Below are 26,808 nucleotides of genomic sequence, written 5' to 3'. Positions count from 1 at the left end.
ATATTCTGATAGTCTGGGATATGTTACTGGGATTTAGTGGACAGGCTGTTGCTAGACCTAGGGATTTGGAATTTCCTGGGGTTAACAGTGAAATAGCACAGACAGAGCGGATTCCTCAGGAAAGCAAAATGGCGAACAAGGCCAGAGCCGAATTCACTGGCATGATGAATGCTACGGTCCAGTCAGTCACTTTACCGTTAGTACAAATTTCATGCCAATCCATGCCCTTCCCTTCTTTCTACTATGGCTAGTTTCTTCCTCATTTTTGTTCCTATCAGAGAATTCTACTCTAATGGGAACATAAATTTAGTGAAACAGATACAGCTGTGTCACTAAAGCTTCCAGCAGTTCCTGAGACTGGCAAAAACCCTTCAAGAGCACCTGTTTTCCTTATTTAATAAAACGACTGTGTTTTTTTCTCTAGATATTTTACTGCATTAAACATGTCCTAATTGCCCACATTCATAAGCACAAACTTTTATACAGGCATGCATTCATAGGTACTTCCAATCTTGCTTTGCCAGTGGATCTAAATTTTAGTATCCTTATTTGCACAGAACTGGCTCTAAATCTAAAATTTGACTATATAGGGGCTCCTGGGTGGCTTGGTCAGTTAAGCATCCAACTCTTGGATTTGGCTCAGGTCACAATCTCATGGTTCATGGGTTTGAACCCTGAGTCAGGCTCTGTGCTGACAGTGTGGAGCTTGCTTGGAATTCTCTCTCTCTCTCTCTCTCTCTCTCTGCCCCTCCCCTGCTTGCTCTCTCTCTCTCTCTCTCTCTCTCTCTCAAAAAATAAATAAACATTTAAAGTTTGATAATATTAAAAATGCAAGTCAGACTAAAGACAAAGACTATCCGAAATTATTAGAAAGAGTACAAGAAGTAAGCCGGAAGAAATCTATGAAGATCCTATTTAGAAAGTAGGCTAAAAACCAAACAAAAACCAACCCCAACAACTTCTACCGTGGAAAATTTAAAACTTTTACAAAAGGAAAGAGAATACTATGAAGGGATCCCACTCTGCTTAAACAGATTAGCACTGTTGCCGACCTTCTTTCATGTAGATTCGTCCTTTAAAGGTGAGTTATTATTTTTTGTTAATTTTTTAACGCTTATTTATTATCGAGAGACAGAGGGACACAGAGAGTGAGCAGGGGAGGGGCAGAGAGAGGGGGAGACACAGAATCCGAAGCAGGCTCCAGGCTCTGAACTGTCAGTACAGAGCCTGACGCGGGGCTTGAACCCATGAACTGTGAGATCATGACCTGAGCTGAAGTCAGTTGCCCAACCAACTGAGCCACCCAGGCGCCCCGAAGTGAGTTATTTTTAAATTTTCCTTCAAATGAAGAAGATAACTAAGCTCAATCCAGAAAAGGCATTCTCCCCAGGGTGCTCTCTTCCATAGCTTTGATACTAGGAGTTCTAATCAGAGGTAAATAGGTCTAGTTCATGGACATTCATTAAGGCAAATGCCTTGTTCTACAGAAAACAGCCATTTAAAAATGGAAGCAAGAAGGATTTTTTTTTAAAAGATTATTTTAGGATTTGATATCTAGTACATTTAGAAGGACAATTTTTTTTTTTTTTTTAAACAACATGCTCATAATCCAACTTCAGAGTTGAGGCTTGTTTTTTTGTAAGAAAAAAAAAAAAATCCCACGATTCTAAATTATGTGAATATCCTCCCTGTCAACTGAGATCTGAAGTTCACTGTATTGTCCTATTCTTGGGCATTTTGCAACACTCAAGATAGCTGAATCACCATCTGTTCTGTGGAAGTGGAACTCATGAGTAGCCACTGTTTTCAGTAGCATTTTGCTGAATAAAAAGCTCTGATAATTTAGTGAGAAAGAGTCCACCATAATTACTGGGTGAGGTCATTAACTTTCTAATCCTTTGCAATAGCTTATTCCCCTATAGTTTGGTATTACTAACAGCATCTCAGTTGAAGACACATAAGAAAATAAGCTTATTAAGACAGGTATAAGGCAAAAATGCATTCATCCAGAAGATCTGAACTCCACTTCATTAAGAGTGATGATTTCTTTGATTTTGTCCCTTCTACAACTTATTGGAGGACTTTCTTTTTTATGTTTATTTTTTTAATGTTTATTTTTGAGAGAGAGAGAGAGAGAGAGAGAGAGAGAGAGAGAGAGAGCTAGTGAGCTGGGGAGGGGCAGAAAGAGGGAGACACAGAAACCAAAGCAGGCTCCAGGCTCCAAGCTGTCAGCACAGAGCCTGATGAGGTGCTCGAACCCATGAACCGTGAGATCCAGTCAGACGCTGAGCCACCCAGGCATCCCTGGAGGACTTTCTTTTCTCTCTCTCTCTCTCTCTCTCTCTCTCTCTCTCTCTTTCTTTCTTTCCTTCCAGGCATCCCTGGAGGACTTTCTTTTCTCTCTCTTTTTCTTTCTTTCTTTCTTTTTCTTTCTTTCTTTCTTTTCTTTTCTCTCTTTTCTCTTTCTTTCTTTCTTTCTTTCTTTCTTTCTTTCTTTCTTTCTAAACGTGTTTAATTTTGAGAGAAAGAGACAGAGCACGAGTGGGGAAGGGACAGAGAGAGAGGGAAACACAGAATCCAAAGCGGGCTCCAGGCCCTGAGCTGTCAGTACAGAGCCTGATGTAGGGCCTGAACCTACGAACTGAGAGATCATGACCTGAGCTGCTTAACCAACTGAGCCAACCACGCGACCCTGGAGGACTTTCTTATACTTCTTTAACACACAATATTTAAAGGTTCCTTCCAATTTTCTATCCCCAAATACATCTAACAAGAATACTCATTTCTTTTAGAAATATAATAGCACGAAAGATTAATTGGAAAGCCTGTCTTCAATCCATGGTCTACATTAAAAACTCTCCGGACTGTCCTCTTAAGATCTTGGTCAACATTGACTTGAGTAGAAGTTTAGAGAACACTATCATGAAGTCTCTTTTTTAACCATGTAGCCTGAAGGATACTTGAATCCATCTGTTAACCGCCATGTTAACAACCATGAGCAGACCGCCATCACCTGATATATGCCAAATACTTTAGAGCAATACTCACAATATTTACAAGGCAGGACTGAGCTAGAAAAGAAAGAGTACAATAGGATCGGCACGAAATGTAACAAAGCAAGCCAAGTGGTGTTTCAGGCACTTTTACAGGAGGAATTCCTGTAATGGGTGTACCCATCTACAATGTCCTGGGTGTTCTGATTTCAGACAACCTACCTCTATTTCCAACCCAATTAACAAAGGGCAGGTTTGTTATGGACAGGGATATATTGCTTATTTCCTGACAGTTTATGGACCAATCTCCAGGACACATACATTTCCTTTAGATTGAAAGATTCATTAACATAACTGCCATCTATGGGCTTTTGCCTGGTAAAGCCAAACAAATATGGGCATTCGGCAGGGGCGGGGGGCGGGTTGTGGAGAATGATATTACGCGATACTTCACTTCCTTTCTAAGAAAAACAAAAATGTGAAAACGCACTGATTTGAAATATTAAATATGACGTTAGGAAAACTAGGGACATAAAAGACAGTGGACACACAACGCCAATTTCCTGGTTTTGATGATGTATCATAGTTCTGTAAGATGTTACTGTTGAGGAAGGGGGGTGATGTGTATACTGGACCTCTCTGTATTAGTGTTCCATGAGTGTGTGATTATGTCAAAATAAAGGCTTAATTAAAGATGAGAGGCACATATTTACTGAAGTTTAAACAACAACACGGTTCAGAGAACACACATGGCCATTGGGGGCGGGGCATCAGAAAGAACGGTTACTAAACTTCCATGTCAGAAGACACGGTTTTGTGCTCTTGCTCTACTACGGAGGACATGTGACACAGGCAAGTAAGTTTCTTAAATTCTAGGTTTGAGCTCTTTCACCCATAAAATGGAAATATCATGCCCACGTGTAAAGTTATGATTAGTTCTTTCCCCCCTACCCCCCCGCCCTGCCCCGCGAGATCTTTCACTGTGAAAGGGAAGTCTGCTCTTTTTCCTTCCATAGATCAGAGCACTGGGGATGCCTGCTGCAGACGAACTCAGTTACCTGATTTTCTCCTACAGGAGAGAACTATGTTTAAAGGTTCGGCATGAAAAGAGCAGCTGACTTACCAACTTCATCCTGAATCTCCTCGGCCACGGCAGGCACATTGTAGAGCAGGGACAGAGACTGGTTCATGCGCTCGTAAATCACACGCAGATGTGTCATAACCTGCGATAAAGGGAAAAGTTTTTTCCTCACCGAGCACCACAGATAGATACAAATTTCCAAAATAAAACTGACAAAATGCTGGAACTTGTGACCTAAAAGGGCATTCTTATTTTTCTTGTTCTTCCATTTTTTTCTTCTCTAACTTCAGAGCTGTTTTCAAGTTCCTATTGTATTGTATGCTTGGAGCCATAAATTACAAGGCCAACTGAAAAGAGCATTTCTGCCCAACACTGATTCCTAATATTTAGACTCCCTAAATAACCCCTAATGCTCTAATTATATTTCTGCACAAATTTTCCAAAAGATAGGAACATATTTCAATTTGACTGGATCTTTCTCTTCCCCCCTTCCTTCCTTTCCTTCCTCCCTCTTTTTCTATCAATCGATTGATCGACCTACCCACCTACCTACCTGTTTAAAATTCTTCTATTTCAGGAAATGTAAAATTTCAGATTGCCAGAGGTAGATTTCATCTGTCAACCATTGGGAATGTGAATAAAACCCATTATTACAAGGGCTTTACCTAGGCTCCCATTATATCCAAGCACTGTGGTAGCAGTGGAATTTATGATTGCCCGTCACAATCTAATTGAACCAATTTTAGAGGTTTCGGTTAATACAACTTTGGTTTTCTTCACTTTAGTCATCAGAGTTTTAAATGGATCCTTAAGAATCGGCAGCATGGACACTCAGGATTTTTATATTCCTTATTATTTTCATAAATCAGAAAATGTCAAAGCACATGTTGGTGTAAGACAAGCCTGTAGAATTTACCAGGTATTAAAGAACTCTTGCTACAGAGGTCAAGCGCCCACAAGTACTCAGGGAATACCTTGCAAGGCCACTGTGCTATCAAGGTTGCACATGATGACCACACTCAGTGCTCACCTGGGACCGGATCTGAGCAGCTTTCTTTGGGTCCACCATGCGTACGTGTTCAAAATGCTTCAGGGTGTGTTGCCTGTCCTTCTGTTCAGCGCGGACATACTTCTTTAGCATGTTGAACACATGACGAGGCTGTTGTGGAAAAAAAAAAAACCCACACCTTTCAGGTCTGTGCAAAATACTGCTTCTTCCAGGGGCTCTGGGTCAGAGGTCCCACGAACTCATCCCATCATGTGAAAGGATTATGAGTCATCTTTTTGCAATTTTCCCACTACTTTCTTAATGGGTAATTACTTAGTTGATTGGCCATTTTTCATTTTGACAAGAGCATTTAGCATTCGGCATACAGGATGACTGTCCTTAATCAACATTTTCTTTTTAAATGGCAGTATACTGCTACAGAAAGAGATGATTTTTATTTTTAAGAGAGAGAGAGAGACAGTATGTGCAAGGGGGGGAGAGGGGGAGAGGGAGAGAGAAAGAGAATCTTAAGCAGGCTACACACTCAGCGCAGAGCCTGATGCGGGGCTCGATCCACAACCCTGGGATCATGACCTGAGCCAAAATCAAGAGTCGGACGCTCAACCAACTGAGCCAGCCAGGTGCCCCAAAGAGATGGTTTTGGAGCTGTAATATTTACGTTAGGTCCCTCCCCTCTCCCCAACCAAATATATAGGGGCATATGTAAGACTACATTTCTACATGTGTAGTCTTAGTGGTTATCTCCATAGTAACACTGCACAAATAACCCCATCACCAGTAGCATATAAAATACAATAATCAAGATGAGAAAAATAATAGACAACTTAACCACTACTAATTTGTAGGCCAAGGAATCACTCACAAGCTTTCAGGCACGTTAGTTTCCCAGGAGAAAGGCCAATGTGAAACTGTAGTTATTTTACTTTGAAATGTAATTAAATTCTTTCTATGCCATCAGATTCTAATTCTTTCAGCAACAATTAAGTTTCTTAGGTGCTTTTTTTTTTTTTCCTGATTGGTTATATTTCATTTTTACTCTAGAGTTACTTGAAAACATTCATCCTAATTAAAAAAAGGACAAAGGCTCCTTTGCCTTCAATGATTCCATCACTATGTGTATTCTACTAAAGCATCCTACTATGTGATTTTGTGAAGTGATTTCCAAAGATACACATTTCTTCTTCGTTAAAACAAACAAACAAGCAAACGAACCCTATGAAAGTTCATGTCAGGAATAGAATTTGCGCCATTTGGGCAAACCCAGTTATTACTAACCAGGTCATGGGCATCTTGAAAACTAGCTGGAAGGTACAGAATTTATTTCCAGAGATGGTATATTGGGAGTAGGGTGAAGGCTGTAGTATTTTATGGGATGTTCCTGCTCTTCTCCTTTGGCTGAGTTAGGGGTCACCTCCCCGATATCCCGGGGAGAAGTGGCATCCTTTTTTTATACCCCATGAAATGCTACATATATCTCCATTATTGCACTTAACCACAGTCTATTAAATTATTTCTCTTGTATTTTCTTTTTAAAGTTTACTTATTTTGAGAGACAGAGAGAGAGAGGAAGAGAGAGAGAAACCCAAGAAGGTTCCGTGCTCTGCTCTCAGCACAGGGCCTGACGTGGGGCTGGATCCAACAAACCATGAGATCATGACCTGAGCCAAGATCAAAAACCAGATGCTTAACTGACTGAGCCACCCGGGCGCCCCCAATTACTTATGTTTCTGACTGCTTTCTTGAACTGTGACATCTTTAAGGGCCAGATTTGGTCTTTCTTTATCAGGGATCACACAGTACCCAGTGCCTGATGCAGAGAGGGTACCCTGTACTTGCCTGCTTTAGCTGTCTGCAGGCCACCTTCCTACACTTAAGAAAGGAAACAAATACAATAAAAAGAAAATAAGCCTGTGCTCATCTGCCTTATTTCTTTCATCCTACAAGAAACGTATTTCTCCATAATTCCAAAAAAAGGCAGACATCACAGCTAGCAACATAGCTTTTGGCAATGCATCATTATAATTCTCATTTGTACTCTGAAGTCTAGTTGAATCTACAAATCAGAGAATGATCTTTTAAACCCCAGAGAAGAAAAGTAATAAAAGAGATAACAACTGACCAGCTACATTGATTATATATATATATGTATGTGTGTGTGTGTGTGTGTGTGTGTGTATGTATATATTTAAAAGACGATTCATTTAACGGCAGGATATTATTGAATATAATGGATACTTTATATGCAGGATTGTGCAGTCAGGATATTACAAACCCTTGATCCCCTTGCTTGTTATTTAACACCAAGGCCTTTAAAAAACTCCCTCTAGGAGGGAGGCAAACCATAAGAGACTCTTAAATACTAAGAACAAACTGAGGGTTGATGGGGAGTGGGGGAGAGGGGAAAGTGGGTGATGGGCATTCACGAGGGCAACTGTTGGGATGAGCACTGGGTGTTGTATGGAAACCAATTTGACAGTAAATTATATTTAATATAAAAAAAATAAATAATTCCCTCTATTTCTATCACGATGATCCCTCCAAGGCTGGAGACAGAAAGCATCTAATTGCATCTATTCACAATGTCCCTGCCCCCGATGTGTGCAAGCTGACTGACTGCATGTGCTTTCTTAGCTCTATTTCATTATTTTCTCTTGAAAAGGCTTCATTGTTTTGAGGAAAATGGAAATTTTTTTTCTTTTAAAGAGTTCACATAAGAAAAAATACTTCAATTAAACATAAGGATTGCTTTCTTATAACCTTCTTTCCTTCTTATTTATTTTGCAGCCAGTCACCTATGAATGTTTCTATAAGGCATTTTGTCTTGAAACGCCGGTCACCAAAGAGCGTGTGCACCAGAATATAAAGGCGCCACACTGGCCTTGTCATTACTGCATTAAAGCCGAATCTCAAATTGGACAATGGAGGGGTAACTTCTGACAACTAACACTTGGGTCTCCCCTTTTTCTTCCACTATCGCCCAAAACAGCACACATTCCCACTTGCAAATTATTACTGTTAACATGAATTTTAAAATGAATTTGAGAGTCCCCCATATTATCCAGGCCTCAAATTTTTCTTTTGTGCAATTCAGATAAGAGTATCTTTCATACAGAGTACACTGAGTATTAACCACGTTCTGTGTTAGCTGTCGAGGGTAATGCTTAGTTCACAGCAGGTGCACAGTACACATCTATTTCTTCCACTCAGTCCTTGCCTCCAATGCCCAGCCCCTTTTCTTTCCTCTAAGCAGTAACAGCTCAACACTTATTGGCTATTTATATGAATGAGTGAGACCATGTGCTTTATGCATAGTAACTCACCAACTCTTCCTATCAACCCTATGGCTGGGGTTTTATCATAGATAAAACACAGCACAAAGAAGGTAGAGGGTTATATGGCTGGTTACACAGCTAGTTACAGAGCTAGTCCGTGGTATAGTGAGAACAGAGAGTCTGGCTCTGGCTCTTAACCCTGTTCTCCCGATCTGCTATGTGATCATGCCTTTCAAGGAAACTCTAACATGGGTCAAGCTAAAAATAATTCCAAAAGCAACTTGCATAGTTGAATACAGAGAGAAATAATTGAGTGGTTAGAAATGAGTCTGTTCTAGGAGTCCTCGCCTAAATCTCTAGTGCTTATAGCTCAGATGATATTCTTTGGGGACATGATCACACCCGCTCTTATCATTGTGCAGAAGACCATCCAGATTTAGCTTATTCAGTCTCTCAACTGCTGTTCCTGCTTTCTGGCACTCCATTTTCAGCTACCGTGTCAGATGTAGGGAGGTGAAATGGCAAGACAGGAATGTCCTTTGTCAATTTGTTTAGGATTACTAGAAAACGATTAAAGGTATTAGTTAAAAGCCTTTTATGACACGCACAGATTCTAGTTCTCAATCCATCCTTCCTTATCGCCTATTAAGATGGAAAATTAAATGGTCATTGTGTTCACATGTTTAAAATTGCTTATCTTATTTAACACCAACATTTCTTCATTTCAGAAATATATTTCTAACTTCCCCCAACAAATCCCTAGAGCTTGACAATGAACCAGAAGCACACCAGGATCTCATGATTCCCCAAGGCCTCAGCATGGCTTGCCCTCACTTTACCAGGAAACAAAGCTCCAGCAAGAATAATGAGCCCTAAGAGCCCATTGTAAGCTATGACCTCATCATTGTTTATATGAGCTCAGACACACATTGTGTGTGTGTGTGTGTGTCTAATATAAACATAAGCCTTTTTCTTCCTAATGCCTACGCCTCGGGACATGAGATAATTCAGGAAGACATTACCATGCCCCTCAATAAATGAATTACATGGTTCTGCTCGGTTGATGCATCCATGCAAACACATTTCTAAGAATCGTGCTTAGAAATGAAAAAAAAAAAAAATCAGATTAGCTCTTATGTTGGAACAGGCAGATATATCACACCAAATAAAATGGTGGTTATGTCTGCACCTGAGAAACAAATATCATTCTTAGGTAACAAAGAAAAACATTAACATTTCTCTATGCTTTTATATCTTTCATTTGCTTTAAGTTAAAAAAAAAAAAACCAAAAAGGGTGTTGCCTTTGGTATATGATTCATTGCATATTTTAATCAAAGAAGTAATTGCTTTTACCACTTTTAGCCAGAATACAGAATTACCAAGGATTAAAACTAGTTATTTCTAGAGATGTACCATCCATGCATTTCATCCATACATTTCAGGATAAAAGGGAATCTCTTGGGGGTTTATTTCATTATGCTAAGACAAAGATAAGTTTCTTAAAATTGTAATTAAAAACACAGTAATATACAAAAATAAGAGAAAAAAACATCTCTACAGAAATGTATTCTCTTAAAGTAAATGATTCTACTATTGTCACAATAGTTACATTTATGACAAGATCGTTCGTATGATTAGAAATACGAGCATAAGAATTCAGTGGTTCAAACATATTCACAGGAAACAGTGTAAGGAACCTGTGTTTAACCTCTATGCATTTACTTCCCATCATTCTCAAGTCTTTAAATCTTCCGTAACTAGTAAATCACGTTTTTTTTCCTGACAAATTTCCCTTATTTCACAATTTACATATTGTACATATAAATACTACAATCTGATTACATTGGCATAGGATGGCTGATCTTATTATTAAAATTTATAGCAAAGAGCAGAGAAAATAAAAGGAAAAGATCTGCCCCGGGGGGACTAATTACATCCAATCCGTTTTTAGCGTCACTATTGTTTCTGGGTGTTTAGCCCATAACAACAAAATGCCTATTTGCATCTGATGTGACACTTTTCAGTTTGCACTAAATTCACTTCACTATCACAATGCATTTTCAAAAATCATTTCAAAAAGAATTTCTTAACGGATTGAGACTGGGCATTACTAAAATGGATTAGATTTAACCTAAAACAGAAGATTTATCTTTTGGAACGTTAACCATTTTCTTTTCTTGGAACAAGAGCATAACTCTGGCTGCCGGCACAGATCCTGGCACAATTTGGTTGCTAAAAATGTTTGTTAATTAAATTATTGAATAACCTAGACCTAATTGTAATTTCACGCGTGGTTCCAGTAACAAAATCTATCCTTCATGGTATCTGAGTTGATAATAAGCATCTCTCCACTAAGACGCACTCCCGATTTTCATGAGACATACTGATTTTTCAACCCCACTTGACCTATCTATCCAGTATGCTGGAGTCCTTTAGAACATTGTTTTAACGAGGAACACTTCCCAGAAAATATTTCATGCACTCCATGGCACGTTCAAACTAATATCAACAAGAATTCATCTCATTAATTTCAAAAGATGACATAGCTCGTCTTATGGTTTGGGTTTTGATGCCAGGTTGATGTAAATAATTTTGAAAGAAAGTTCATGGGCCTCCTCTATAAAATTTAACATTAAAAAAAAAAGATTTCCCCTCTTCTCAACTGTATTGCCTTTTCACTGGGTTTTTATGCAATTTCATACATTTCGTGTTGCTGGACTTGGGGTCAATCACACACGTCTAACTGATTCCATGCAATCATGTCTGGATGTGTAGTTCATGTGGGAGGCATATTAAAACATGGCCAACTGATCCCATTTTACTCCATGCTTTATGCTTGATTTGGAAATCTGGTATCTTATCACAATACACTTGTGTCTTAAGCCATTTTCTCGAGGAGAGGGAATGATAGGTCAAGAGTCTTTAAAGGCACTGGGTGTAATCTCACCAGGGAGGAGGAAATAAATGGGTCACCCGAAACTTTCCAGGTGGCTAGGGACTTATTCAGAAAGCCGCCTCCTGGAGCATTAAATTGCATCCCACTGGTTTCTAACCATGTAACCAGGAAACTTAATTGTCTATCAAGAAAACACAAGTCTCTCCTGTTTTCACAAACAGGCTAAGGCCATTATTTTCATCTTGGATTTCAAGAAATCTTAAGCATCTAAGTGTAAAATGTATACAATTTCTGTGCAGGTTTTAAAAAAACACCCTTAGAGTTAAACCTTTCTCTGCTTGAGATGGTCTCAGTTAAGTTTTTTTCGATACTTTGGCCCTCAGCATTTCAGCATTTCACAAGTACCTTCACTGTTGCAAGAAAAATCTGGGGGATAAAAGAGACAGGGAAGTGTCCACGGGAACCTTTGGATCACAGCTGTGTTTGTCTTTAAAGCTAGGAGTTGAACTAAAATTTTAAGGTTCATTGCAAAATTCATCCACATTCCTTTCTTCAGAAGAGCACATACACGATTTCTGTAGTTTAAAATGAGTTTACGAAGGCAAATGACAATTCTATGCCAAGTTGAACACTGAAGGAAGTCTTGAGGAAGCGGCCGGGGAAATGGCACCACATTCTTGGGCCTGCCTCCATTCAGTATTTCTCAAGGTTGGAGAACGGGGAGGCATTAGATATCCTCCCCTCCCGGCCTATCCAGTAACGGCTCTTGGCCTTGTGCTGTTAACGGAAGACGGTGGCCCCCAGGAGAACAGAAAGTCATCTTCTACCCCTTCCCTTCTCCACAGGGAAGTGGACTTCCTAACAGGGACTTGGCAACAAAGCTTCCCTTTCTGGTGTTTTTACAGTATATTCTAGCCTTTCTCTTCTCCCTACTTCACAATCTCAGCCCAACCTCTGATTAATCCTTTTGTTTTTCTAATATGGCTAAGAAAGCTAGAACGAGGCTAATTGTAAAAGATTAACAATTAACCCCATTTTGCAAATGAAGGAGGAAGAATCCTTTCCATTAAGTCATCTGTTCCAAGTTACAGGTTTTATGGATGGCAAACCTGGGAATTAAAGACAGGTGTTGACATCTATAAAATTTAGAAAATAAGAGTGGTTTTAATCTAGTTGTCAGAAATAATTTATTCTGGGTACAGTGACATCATAAGGAAATCTATTATTTGGTCTCTTTCCCTAGTCTTTGACACAGAGCTCCTAAAACTCTAGTAATTTCCTGAGTGACAGGGGTGACAGGAGCATCTTTTTTCAGAATATTCAGTCTGAGCCTCTGGTTCCTGCCACAGGAGCTTCTAGGACCCCTGAAGCGATAAAGTGTTGTCTTTGGTACACTCTCCCAGTGACTCTTGGAGGATGGTTCAAACCCAGTGATTAGAGGTTTGGAATTTTTAGTTCCACCCTCCTGAGAGGGGAGAGGGACTGGAGATTGAGTTCAGTCACCAAAGGCGAGGGATTTAATCCGTTGTGCCTACCGAATGGAACCTCCATAAAAAAAATGCTCACAGTGGGGTTCAGACAGGTTCCTGGTTGGGGAACACAGTGGGGTGCCAAGAGAGCACAGATAGAGCGGACATCCCAGTGCCCCATCCCTTCCCCTACGCCTTGCCCCATGTGTCACTGCCATCTGGCTATTCCTGGGTTATATCCCTTAGAATATGTTGCTAACAGTAAGTAAAGCACTGATTTGAATTCTGTGCGTTGTTCCAGTAAATTATCAAACCCAAGAAGGGGGTCGTGGGAACCTCTGATGCATGGCTGGTTCGTCAGAAGGAAAAAAATGTGACTGAAAATCTGAGGCTCGGGATGGGTGGCTGAAATGGGGGGGGCAGTCTGGTAGGACGGAGCCCTCAATCTGCAGGGCTTATGCTAATGATGGGGAGTGTCATAATTATCAAACGTGAGGGGGAAAAAAAAATCCTCACATTTGGTGTCAGAATATTGAGAGTAGAGTCACACAGACCACAGCTATAAATCAGCGAAGGCAGCATACAGAACTGAAATTCAGCACCTGATCCAAACCCAGGATCAATGCTTTTGGATCAACTGTAGCATCCACTGGATGCGGAGCTTAGATCAACCAAGCTGAGAGCCAAGAAGGGCCAGAAATTCTCTGGAGTTGCAGGTACTCAATTCTTATTTAGGCAAGCAGTGAAACACGCTGAAGCTCTTCATGACGAGTTGGATTATTAATACAACCCCAAAGGCAAAGCCTACGGAGTTAACGGAAGAAACCATAAACGAAGCACGTTCGAAAGGATACCACAGAACTTTGCAAAGATTTGCCAAGTGGTCTGATCACCCCATAAATGCCAACTGCGACATAATCTTGACTTTTTAGAAGAGAGGTGAAATAGTATGTTTCCATTTTGCAACTCCATACTTGCATTTTGGCATTTTTGCTTCCCACATCCTCCAACTGGCTGCACCATGCTCAAAGACACGTACCTTCATATCTCTTTTAATTTCCCCCTCTCCTCATACTCCAGCTAACCACAGCGCCTTGACCTACTGGCAACATTAATGCGAGGAAACCCAAAACAACGCTTATAAAAACCCAAATGCAATTAAATTGATCAGTGGATGAACATCATGTGCGTGCATGTTTCTTTTTTTTTTTGTGCGTGCATGTTTCTAAGGGGAAGACCCGGGCTACTATCTGCCCCCACAGGGTAGACGTCTGTGAGGCCAGAAAGGTAAGTAACCCCTGCGTCGTTAAATAATGTGCTATTATGCATTTGTCTGAAAAACAAAACATTTACATGTTCGTGATGGGTTTTGATTTTCAAGGATGAAATGAAAACAGATATCATCATATAAATGCGTACATGCAACCTATCCCGGAAAGAAACAGGACATCCCAGTGCTGTAGGTTTTGACAGTATCCGATGAAGAGCCCTTCCGACTTTGAAGGCAGTCCCGAAGCAGGGCTCTGCGGTGGAGGGAATCCGGGGGATGAATGTGGATTCAGGGGCACAGGACAGCTTTCAAGCTAACGCCTTTACTACATATTTCGTAATTTTCTGTTTAACTTAATTCAATTAAAAACAGAAAGCACTAGCGTCTCTGGTTCCGTATCGCCTGCTGGTCTTTAGATCCGTCTATCAAGATGGGTACAGATTCAAAGCAAGGTAAGGGGGTCATATTAAGAGGTTTTACGGAAATAGTGTGCAAATCAGTCAGCAGAGTCTGTAGGATTTTGTCCAATGAATGCTAATTCTCCTGTTTTCCTTTCCATCTGTTTGTTACTGGGTCTGTCCTTAAAAGCTCTTAAGTTAGGGGCGCCTGGGTGGCTCAGTCGGTTAAGCATCTGACTTTTGGTTTCGGCTCAGGACATGATCTCATGCTTTCGTGAGTCTGAGCCCCACCTTGGGCTCTGTGCTGGCAGTGTGGAGCCTGCTTGGGATTCTCTCTCTCTCTCTCTCTCTCTCTCTCTCTCTCTCCCTCCCTCCCTCCCTCCCTCCCTCCCTCCCTCCTTCCCTCCTCCACTTGCATTATCTCTGTCTCTCTCAGGATAAATAAATAAAATTAAAAAAAAAATTAAAAAAAAAAGCTCTCAAGTTAACGAGCCTCCTTGTGTCCACCAATTTTACAAATTGCAACTAAAAATAAATGAATGATGAATGGATGAATAGTAAATATGTAAGGTTTAAGATAATTACTTCTATATCTCAAAGGTGATTTTCAACCTAGCAGTCTTTTAACTTTTAAGTACATTCATATCAGCTTTACAAAGTTTGTATTATATTGAAAGCTTGAGGATAGAATGCCTCAAACACCTTGGGACTCTTCTGTCTCAGGTCCTTCACATATGAAGAACTAGGCAAATGGTTTTTAACTTATTTCCTGTCCCTTATATTGAGGTGCAGATGTACCAGATTTACCTTGGCATGTGGATGCGTGCTGTCTGCATGTATTCTATAAATGCTCGTATCTCTTTTTGGACCCGAAGCGATTAGCAGAAAATGAAGAGTTGTAGGGAGAAGGGCAGTTTGCAAGGTTACAGGAAAACTTTTTAAAATGGCCAAGTTAAACGCCTCTGTTTCGCACTCATGAATTTCTGTCCTTGATTTTCTCCAATGATTTTGCTGCTTCTTATTGGATATTTATTTCCCTGCTGTTAGAATTCACTAAACAGCACTGAGCAAAATCTCCACCTAGGGACAAGACCATGTTCCTTGATGATAAATCTCACAAGTCGTTACATTAATGTCCTACCAAGGAATTCTATGAGGCAGTTTTCCGGAATCTCAGGAAATTTAACATTTGGCTGAACTAATCAGAAATGAGAAAGGAAAGAGTGTTGGTGCCAAAGGAACTTCTTCCCCCTCAGCTGAATGTTGGAAGTCTGAATGTGAATGTGAGGCATCCGATATAAGCATGAAATTAATTTTAGCGCACAGAAGATGACTGCAATTGGGAGACACTGGAAAACACCACCACCACCACCACAAACACACAACACCAGGGGCACACAGACAAGACAAGATCTACACGAAAACATTTCCTCATTCTCACTTCCATGTAGAAAATGCTTCAAAGTCCTCTGTGGTCAAGATGATAATTAGAACGCTGTCTAATGGAAGATTTGGAATAAATATCTGTAAAGACACCGAGAATCTCTGAATTATAAAGAAAGCTTTTGTTATTTGGCTCCCATGTTTAACACATTTCGATTCTTACTAATTAGGAACTCCTAAGTTTTTTCAGATGTCAGCCTACCATGTTTATTTTAAACAGAAATTCTGATCTAGCCTTTAGTTTAACTGTACGGGAGCCTGCTAAAGGCTAACTGGTCTGCATATTGAAGAGAATGATGGACAGTAAGGCAAGAGCTTCGTCTTCTCTCCGTCTGTGAATCCTGACAGTTACAAAAAGGAAGGCTCAGATCACATTCAGCTCATCATTCATGAGGCCGTAAGGTGACTGAATATGAGCTCTGATAAAGTAAGAAGTGCGAAGCATAGGTAGAGAGATCTGGTGGTCAAATGATAATTTAGTTTTAAGTTGTACTTAAGTTTGGTAGTGATCGAAGAGTGGCGGAAGGCTGACCATGTGTGATGCAACTCTGGAGAGGAATTTAACAATTCTAGGGGAAAGAGAAAGGGTGCAACTCCTTGATTTTCCAAGGAAACTTTAAGAAAAGAGTTAAAATGAAAGGGGCTGGTCCTTAGAAGAGTCACTCGCCCTCTACAGATTAAGAGTTTATCCTGAGTGCAAAGACCAAACTATTCCTGAGGAAATACAACCGTTTTATCTCCTGTGATGTTGGAAGTATTTGGACATGGCAAAATTCTAAGTATAATCCCAATGCACTTTTAGATTAGCCATTTACGGTATTGGCCAGCAGGCACATAATTAATTAAAAAGGAAATTTTAGAACATAAAGCACACACAGCCATGGGGACTCACAAATGAAATTCATAGTACGGCAAGGAATTCTAGCTGCATGAAAACATCATCAAAACATCATCACATAACACTTCCAAGCTTGGGTTCAAAATTATAGATAAAAATACAGATTAAATATGAGCCTCAAAGTTGAAAACAATCCACGTTGTTTCAGATTCCCATGTGGCAAAGGCCGGGACCGGCACAGTATGGTCAGGGTTAAGGGGATAATTATTTTGAAGGTGCTATCAGCTATAGAATCCACAGAAAAAACACTGACTAATTCATTTCCTCTATTCAACTAACATTTACTGAATACTTCATCTTTTCCAGGCACTGTGTTAAGCATGAGGGAGATCTCAAAAAATGTATTTATGGCTCCAATATAAGATGCCACCTTCCTTGGACAGTAACCGGCATGCTCCTGATTTGTCTTTTAACAGGAATTCAGAAAAGTCCTTAAAAGGGGACTTAGAATTTTCTTGCATTTTTCCGAAGTGCAGAGCCAGGTCCAGCTATATGTTCAAATAAACACGTGAAATAAAATTTAAATAAGATGCTCATTAACTTAAACATGGCAGGTGATGGGGGTGCCTGGGTGGCTCAGTCTGTTCAGTGTCTGACTTTGGCTCAGGTCATGTTCTCACAGTTAGTAGGTTTCAGCCCTGCATTGGGATCTGTGCTGACAGCTCAGAGCCCGGTGCTTGCTTTGTATTATGTGTCTCCCTCTCTCTCTGCCCCTCCCTGACTCATGCTGTCTCTCAAAAATAAATAAATGTTAAAAAATTTTTTATTTTTATTTTTAATTTAAATTTTAAATTTTAATTTAAATTTAATTTTTAATTAAAATTTTCTTTAGTGTTTATTTATTACTGACAGAGGGGAGAGAGAGAGAGAGAGAGAGAGAGAGAAGGTGGGGAGGGACAGAGAGAGAGAGGGAGACACAGAATCCGAAGCAGGCTCCAGGCTCTGAGCTGTCAGCACAGAGCCTGATGTGGGGCTCAAACTCACGAGCCATGAGCTCATGACCTGAGCTGAAGTCAGACACCAACCTACTGAGCCACCCAGGCGCCCCTAAAAAAGAATTTTTTTTTAAATGGCAGGTGATAGCAAGATTGCAGCCCCATGACTATCCAGCCCCAGTTTTTATTACATGGGAGAGTTTTATGCATTTCTAGGGAAGAATTCGATAGACTTCTTGGATCAATCAACAACAATCTGATTTTTCTGACAGTAAAATAGCCCCTAATCCAGTCTTTAATTTTTATTTCAAATTAACATGATGTTTAATTCTGCATGAAGAGATCAACAGGCCCAGAATGAATACGATTGTGACCAGTCTGAAAGTATCCCCTTTGGTAATACAGGAAGCTTTGGCAAATACTCTTCTCATCGCCATCTTTCCTGTGATGGCAGATGGGACAGAACTGAAAATTCTGAAACGTGCTTTGGTTCAGGACTCCATTCAGTCCCCATCTTATTTTTAGCTCGATCAATGACCACACTGCAAAGACCCTTCTACTTCAGAGACTAGACTTTCAGCTGGAACATTCCAGTAAACTGTCAGTGATTGAGATTCTGGTCTCAACACCCACACCCAGCCCTGCTCTGGCGAACGATCCTAACGGCCCTGACTCCAAAATCGAGTACTCTAGAAAAAGAGAGTAACCAAGGAACTTCTTCTCCAAACGCATGTAAACAGGATTTTACCGAACAGGGCTAGAACAGAGACTGTTTTTCTGAATAGAACATGAAAATGCTAATGTGATATTCTTTTTCAAAAGCCTTTTGTTCAGAGAGGAAGTGTGGTCTAGTAAGAAGGCACTCCAGTGGTCGGCTGTGACAGCTCCACCCTGTCCATGAACCAGTGTGGTGGTGTCACCCCGGACCAGACACTCAATCTCAGTGATGTCACTGGTAGAACACGGTCAATTCAATCTCACTATCTATACAAGAGTACTGGAAGCTCTTCTATGGTTCCTCAGAGCTTTCTGGGCTGTAACTTTAGCATCAAAGGAAAAATCAAAATGAGGAGAATCAGTGTAAGTGGGAGACTTTTTGGTTTAGTCACATCATACATGCCAACTGCTGCTTTCAGCCAAGATGGGAGTAATGAGAACCAGATTTACCCGACCGCCTGTAACAACCAAAATATGGACAAAATATACAGAACTATGCTTCTAAAAGACATCTGACGTCAGGTGAAGGACAGTGAACGCTGAGAAAGGGGACATGAAGGAGGTGAGCTCTAGAACTGCAGGAGTGCTGGGGAGGACTGAGTTGCTCAGAGAACCCAGATTTGCATATAATGTCCCTATGCAAAAAGTAGCTGACTCATGATCAAAGCATACAAGTGAAAGAATCCAGCTGAGACCATGGGGGAAAAAAAACACCCAAAAAAGATTAGCGGCAACAGCGCCTGGTGTTCACACAGGGTCAGGGATAGCACCTGTTCCCACCATCCAGATGGGAAAACTCAGTGTTCACAGTAGATTACTCAGAAGAATCTTACCTCTGTATTGCTGAATGAGCCATAAGCTGATAACTTGCCCTGAACCCACCTAACAAGTCTTAAAAGCAAAACCCAAAAGGATCAAACTGTTTCTGAGTACTTTAACATTACAGAACAAAGCTCAAGAACAGAGGTATACAGGGGCACCTGGGTGGCTTAGTCGGTTAAGTGTCTGACTTCAGCTCAGGTCACGATCTCGTGGTTTGTGAGTTTGAGCACATGTCGGGCTCTGTGCTTGACAGCTCAGAGCCCGGGGCCTGCTTCAGATCCTGTGTCTCCCCCTCTCTCTACCACTCCCCGGCTTGCACTCTGTCTCTGTCTCTTTCTCCAAAAATGAATAAACATTAAAAAATATATAAAAAAAAAATAGAGGTGTACAAAAGTACCCAGCACTCAACAAAGTCAAGTTCACGATGTCTGACAGCCAATAAAAAACTACTAGGTATGAAATGATGAAGGAAAATACTACATATAATGAAAACAATCAACAAAATCAACCAAAACTGACCCAAAGCTGATATTAGAGGTAGCAACCAAAGATATTACAAGTAACTATAAATGCATTCCAAAAGTTTAAAAACTTAGGTGAAGAAATGAGAGATATGAAAATAACAAAAAAAAGCCAGACTAAACTTCTAGATGTGAAAGCTACAATGTAGGAGACAAAAAACAGCCATATGGGATAAATAGCTGACTGAAATACACATGGCACATCATAATCAAATTGCTCAAAACTGGTGATAAAGAGAAAATCCTCAGAGTGGCCAGATTAAAAAAAAAAAAGATATATTATTTACAGAGATAAAGAAAAGGGTATTAGCATTCTTGTTGGAAACCATGCAAATAAGACAATGGAACATCATCATTAAAGTAGCTGCAGAAAACTTCTACCTATAATTCTATACCCAGCAAAAATGTCTTTCAAAAACAAAAGTGAAATAGAGATCTTTCCAGACATACCCAAGCAAAAGAATTCTTCACCAATCTACATGCATTAAAAGAAACTTTCAAGGAAGTCCTCTGAGTAGAACGAAGATAATTCCAGATGGATCTATACAAGGATTAAGGAGCACCAGAAATGGTAACTATCTAGATAACTATTTTTCTTATTATGTAACTCTTTAAAAGATAATTCATTGTTTAAAAGAAAACTAACAATAATGTAGAATGGAAAAAGTATGGCAACAACAGACCAAAGATTGGGAAAGGGGAAATGGAAGAATTTGATGAGGTTCTTGTAATGTACATGAAGTGGCATAGTATCACTTGTGCTGGTATAATATTGGGAAGTGTTAGAAACATTTTCTAAAACTCTGAGGCAAACGCTAAAATAACGAAAGAGTTACAGTTCTAAAAACCCTACAACGGGCATATAAGAAAACCATAAAAAAAATATCTTATTAGTCCAAAAGTTGGCAGAAAAAAGAAGAGAAAGGGAACAAAGAATAGATGAAACAAATAGGAGATGCAGCAAGACGACAGATTTAGGCATAACTGTATCAATAACTTCATTACATGGTGTTCGCAATTTTAAAAGGCAAGATTCAACTGTATGCTGCCTATAAGAAATGCACTTCAACTGTAAAGACAGGTTAAATAAAAGCACGAGGATGGAAAAATGATATGCTATGATAACATTGATCAGAAGAAAGCTGAAATACCTTTAATATCAGACACAGTAACTTCACAGCAAAACATAGTACCAGGGATAAAGAGGTCATGTCATAATGATAATGGGGGGGGGGTGGCGTGAAGGAGGACGAAAGAGCTCTGGATGTTTCTGCGCCTAAAAACAAAGCCTCAAAAATACAAAAAGCAGAAGCTGATAGCATCACATGAGAAAATAGCAGAGATTTTAATGTCGCTCACTCAGTAACGGATAAACTAACGGACATAGTACACACACACTCCTGGCTCAGAATGTTCCTTATGTCCAAAGTAAACTCTCCCATGAAGCCTCACTGAGGAGATCCGCTTGCATTGCTCAGGAAGCCTTTCTGGGCATTTATTGCTGAAAACCTCAAACAAGGCCTCTTCTCTGTGGACACCATGACTGATGAGGGTTTCCCACCAGAGAATATGACTGCTTCCCTCAGCAGGAAACTTGAGTTCTAGTTCCTCAAAATCCCGACAGAAATCCTTACAGCCCGACCACGCCCCGACTTTTCTTAACCCTCGGTTATTTGTCATTAGATGGTTACACAGAAAGTCCTGTCAGCTTTTGCAGTTTCCTGACTTCGGCTGTCACTGACACGTTTCCTGACACGTCACTGTCCCAGGCACATTAACTGGGGTCAGGTCTTGCGCGTCGAGTCCCTGGGAAGCCTGCCTGACGGCTCTGTTGCGCTGAGATGACCCTGTGCAGGCGGCTCCCCTGTGACCCCATAACCTTCAAGACAAGGGAACCGAGGCCAGACCTGTACATAACGGTGCTCGTAACAGTTCCCAGATTTCCTTCCGGTGGCCTTCAGCACCCCCCGTGCCCCCACGCCTCCTGTTTGTGTTGGGCCCCGAAGCGAGTTGTAAAAGGAGGCCTCGCCAGACCTACCCGAGGGGGCACAGCCTGCAGGGCAGTGATGTAATTCTCCAGAGCCAGGCGACGGCGGTCATTGAGCATGGCTTCCACTCGGGCCATGTGCGTCTCCACCAGCTGCTGCCTCTCGTTGGCTGCTTCCTGCTCCAGGGACTCCACTTTCTCCTGGAAATGCTGCCGTTGCAAACACGTGCACACATCAACACGGGACTGGACGTGCAGCATGGGGCTTCCCAAGGGGGTATCCTACTCCATTTGACTCCAAGATTTACAGTCCTTCCAACATTTTGACTAATTCGGCATGCTCTATGGGTTGCCTCCCTTTCCTGCACCCCATCCTCAATCCAGATTTCTCACTGTAAATCATTCTTCTCTATGGCCCCCGAAGACTGACTGGACGAGCCGTAGCACAGGCTAAATTTCTGTTACTTTTAAAACTCGAAATTACATTGCAAACAAACAAAAAAACCAACCAAAACAACTCCGCTCTTCCTCAACGTATTTTAATAGGAAAGTGACCACGAGGATCTTACAATTTGCTTAAGGCAGCTGTGAGAGGAGTTCCTGTCGCAAAAGTCTAATCATGGTGTGTGATTTGTGCCAGGGGAAGAGGTAAAGGAAGAATTTGGCAACCAAAAGCAGAATGCAAGGAACAATAGGGGATGAATGAATTAAACCTTGAGCTCTGAATGGCAATGAATTAAAACTTGAGCTAATTAAGAGCAAATACAAGGAAGAGCTGAAGAAACTGAATTCCTGGACAATGATGAACAATAGTCCAAATTAGTGGGAATGTGAACAATCACCCTGGGGGTTCTAGAGGTGCTAGCCCATGCTGCCCGGTGGAGAACCCGCCTGGGTTTTACCTGGATGACTGCCTTCTTGTCCGCTTTAGGCAAGTTCTTTGCTTGCCTTTCTGCCTCTTCCCATTCTCGCATGACCTACAAGATGAGAAAACATTTCAATTTAAAACCATCGGTTCTTTTCTCAAAGATCTATTCTTTCTGTATTCGACACTGTAAACATTAAGAAAATTATCGCATTCCAGTCCTATCTCCAAACTGTTTGATCTCCCGCTAAGAAGTGTATCATTTCTCATAGCAGTATATTACACAGCAATGTTCACGTTCATCGAAGGAATATGGCCCTTTGAAACAAAGGTAGTCTTTTTTTCTTTTCCTGAGAAGTGGCTGCAAGTCATTTTGTTTGATGTGCACAAATGTCAACGATCCATAAAGGGCATATAGATATGTATTTTTTTTTTCTTGCAGGCTCTGCACTGTCAGCACAGAGCCTGACGTGGGACTCTATCTCTCGAACTGTGAAATCATGACCCGAGCCGAGATTAAGAGTTAAGATGCTTAAACGGCTGAGCCACCCAGACGCCCCTATATATATTTCTTGAACAAGGATTTCTAACATTAAATTGAATACTTTAGTTTTTTGTGAAAGCGAGTTACAAAATTTCCAACTGTGTATTTAAAAAAAATTTTTTTTTTTAACGTTTATTTATTTTTGAGACAGGGAGAGACAGAGCATGAACGGGGGAGGGTCAGAGAGAGGGAGACACAGAATCTGAAACAGGCTCCGGGCTCTGAGCTGTCAGCACAGAGCCCGACGTGGGGCTCGAAGTCACGGACCGCGAGATCATGACCTGAGCTGAAGTCGGCTGCTTAACCGACTGAGCCATCCAGGCGCCCCTCAACTGTGTATTTTTAAACAGTAAATGGGGTCGGGGGTGGGGGAGTGGGGAAGGCATGAATATTTAACGGATGTGTATACATGCCATGAACACACTCCCCAAAAGAAGTACATAATGGAGGAAGAAAAAGAAGACTTCTATTGTCAGAAAGCCTCAGGTCCGCCCCGCTGATGGGTAAGGGGGGGCCTTTGCTCGCCAAACCCCATCATGAACAGCAAAGAAGACCCTATATACCTCCAGAAATTCCAAGAGAGTACACATTATAATGTTCTGAATGTAGCAAAACGTATTCTTAGCAAGTACTGCTAATTTAGTAACCAGGCTAATCTGCTCTGTAGGAAAAGAACACTTGTTCTTCTCATCCTCGAAGTCCACCCAGGGTTACGCTGAGAGAGGTTCATTCATTGGCCTGAACGCCAAGAAGTCTGCAGCTGCGTGCATGTTGTTGAAATGGAATGAAACTAGATTCTTACCACCTATGGCTGCCTTTCCTTTCCCAGTGTACTATACTCTGTCAGGCAGAGCTTTTGTAAGTGCAACTCATACCGGAACTAGGTAGAATAAAGAATAGAAAGATCAAGTAAGCAAAATAATGGTCTGTTGACAGATATGTACTTACATACTTTGTAGATATACAGAGCACAAAAGAACCTAATATCTGTACTATCAAAGCCTGTTATTTATAGGTATTTATCCCTAAAGAACTGATTTTTTTTCTGACATCCTTCAAGATCAGAAAAAGAGAGAGAGAGAGAGAGACTTAGAATAAAAAACTATTGACAGAGAACTTTTATGAGATAATACCATATCAAATCACCATGTAGGTTTTTATTTAGATATTTTATTTTTTTTTAACATTATTTATTTATTTATTTATTTATTTATTTATTTATTTATTTTGAGACAGGGAGAGACAGAGCATGAACAGGGGAGGGTCAGAGAGAGGGAGACACAGAATCTGAAACAGGCTCCAGGCTCTGAGCTGTCAGCACAGAGCCCGACGCGGGGCTTGAACTCACAAACCTTGAGATCGTGACCTGGGCTCGAACTCACGGACTGCGAGATCATGACCTGAGCCGAAGTCGGCCGCCTAACCCACTGAGCCACCCAGGCGCTCCTTATTTAGATATTTTATTAGCTACTAGCATTAATTTGTTATATAGGATACAAGACTAGCTTCCTTGTGTTGTTTTTATGAAATTATGGAGAAAACAGAATGGAGTGAATTTTCTATTATACTTGAAGAACATGTAAAAAATAACCTAAACAGGTCACAACAAAATTGGAACCAATGTCCTACTGTTATGAATAAGAACAGAACACAAAAGAACACGTGGTCCCAGATGCTTTGGTGTCTCTAAGAGTTAATAAAGGGCACCTGTAGGGAGGGGGCTACAAAGACCACCTCTGCTTTATGGATGAGATACGGCTTGCAATAAAAAATATTTCAATTTCCTGCTTTGAGAATGTTCACGGTGGCGGTGCTCTACCATGAACTCTTACGGCAAGGAATCTCAAAATTCGTCTGAGAGAGAAGCCAAGTGGCTTATTGGAATGTGAAGACTGATTTCCTGTATTACCTTTACATTTCTGCCATCTCACCTAGTACATTCCGAACCTGGCCTGTAAACTTTAAGCTTGGGAAATACATGGAATAATTAAAGAGACTGATTTGGCTGATGCATTGAAAATAAATACTACTACAAAATGAAATTGAATTTTGACTTTCAGAGCAATTTAACCATACCCTATACCCTCCCAAAGAAAACAATTCACTCATACCATCACCCTAGGCCTATTTAATGCAAGATAAACACACACCACAGGCTCAATCTCTCTCCTGGAACAGCGGCTTCCACTGCAGTGCTCCAATGACAAACATTACTGTACATTTGCTACATGGCAGACCTTGTATTAAGAGCTTCATAAAGTCTATCTTGCTTAACTGACGACTTAAGCAGTCCATGAGATGAGTCATGGCGATCTCCATTTTATGGACCAGGTTAAGCTACCTGCTCGAGGTTACGGAGGAAAAAAAAATGGAGAAGGAAGGATATACACCAAGATCATTGTAGCTCTAAAGACCATGCTTTTATCTTCCATGGCCCAATGTGCCATTAAAAAATACAAAAATTACATATACATTATATATATATGTATATATATATAACTTATATAAATTATGTGTTTATATATCCACATAAATAATATATGTTATACATGTATATTTATAAATATACATAAATATATATAAAATATATAATATTTATATAATAACATAAAACAAAGGCAAATTCAATAGGTGAGCTAAGTTTCTTCTTATTTGGTGACAGGAAAAGGATTGTTCCTAAGATGTTGATGCTTATCTTAAAAATAATAAATTTAGAGAAATGTCAACTTTCATTTTGAAAAATTTCATTTTAATGATATAGTAAAACTACTAAATAAGTAACATATATAATTATTACATGATATATATATATATATATATATATATATATATATATATAGAATAAAAAGCATTCATAGACTATTCAGAATCTTAGATTTGCTAGACCCTATTCAACAGCAATCTATATGTTTAGTTATCATGAGCCCCAGCAACCAAATACCAAAAAAAAAAAACCCTCCAAAATGTCTGTTTTCATAAGAAAACAAATAGTTAACAAAAATTACAATAAAAATCAATTAGAAGTCTCAGGTTCTTCCATATAGTCTTATGAAGCAATTTTCCACTGGATGAACAAAAGTTATCAGTTATCATTGGATTTATGGATCTTCAAAGACTTAGTTATTTTATGTAGAAAAAATGACAACTAGTACATAGATAGAGATTTAAGAGGCAGGCAAGTTCAAAGTCAAACAGTCCCCAGAATTCAGGACCACAGATTATGAAGATAAATGTTAATCTCAGGCATCTCGCTTTCCTACGACCACTGGAATTAGCAGACCAATGCACTCTCTGCTCTAGCATAACATCTCTTATATCTTATATAACATCTTATATATATATATATATATATATATATATATATATATATATGTATATATATCTCATATCTTATATAACATCTCATATCTCAGATATAACTAATAACTAAGAGATGAGGAAACTCTGTAAAGATTTATATGGACTAAGTCATGGGTTAAATAGATTTGCTAAAATAAAATTAAGTTGCTATTCTAGGAGACATCTGGAGTATCTGAAACTGACATATGTATCAAAAAAATCACTAATAAATCACTCAGTACTGGAAAAGCCAAGCCAAGCTTTCAGTGTTTATTTTTGTTATTATTCTTTTTTGGACTTCGCTGTGCCTGAAATGATTTTGAGACCAGCAAGAAGGCTCTGAAAGCT

At 40.0% G+C, this 26,808-nt stretch overlaps 1 protein-coding gene across 7 annotated transcripts in view; it reads right to left on the bottom strand.

Annotated features, from left to right (window-relative positions):
• Window positions 1-26,808, bottom strand: part of LOC122198638 (amyloid beta precursor protein) — a 274,909-nt gene that overhangs the window by 60,070 nt on the left and 188,031 nt on the right. For all 7 annotated transcript variants that reach the window (XM_042903331.1, XM_042903332.1, XM_042903333.1 and 4 more), the window contains 4 exons: window positions 22,615-22,689; window positions 21,764-21,922; window positions 5,105-5,233; window positions 4,117-4,216 (listed from right to left, as the gene is read on the bottom strand). In XM_042903331.1, the coding sequence (XP_042759265.1) occupies window positions 4,117-4,216; window positions 5,105-5,233; window positions 21,764-21,922; window positions 22,615-22,689 (463 nt within the window). The remainder of the gene's footprint in view (window positions 1-4,116; window positions 4,217-5,104; window positions 5,234-21,763; window positions 21,923-22,614; window positions 22,690-26,808) is intronic.

Source organism: Panthera leo, chromosome C2 (assembly GCF_018350215.1).
Source record: "Panthera leo isolate Ple1 chromosome C2, P.leo_Ple1_pat1.1, whole genome shotgun sequence".
In the NCBI taxonomy this organism is placed as follows: domain Eukaryota; kingdom Metazoa; phylum Chordata; class Mammalia; order Carnivora; family Felidae; genus Panthera; species Panthera leo.
The sequence above is the reverse complement of the archived record's forward strand: the minus strand, read 5'-3'. Positions and strand labels throughout refer to the sequence as shown.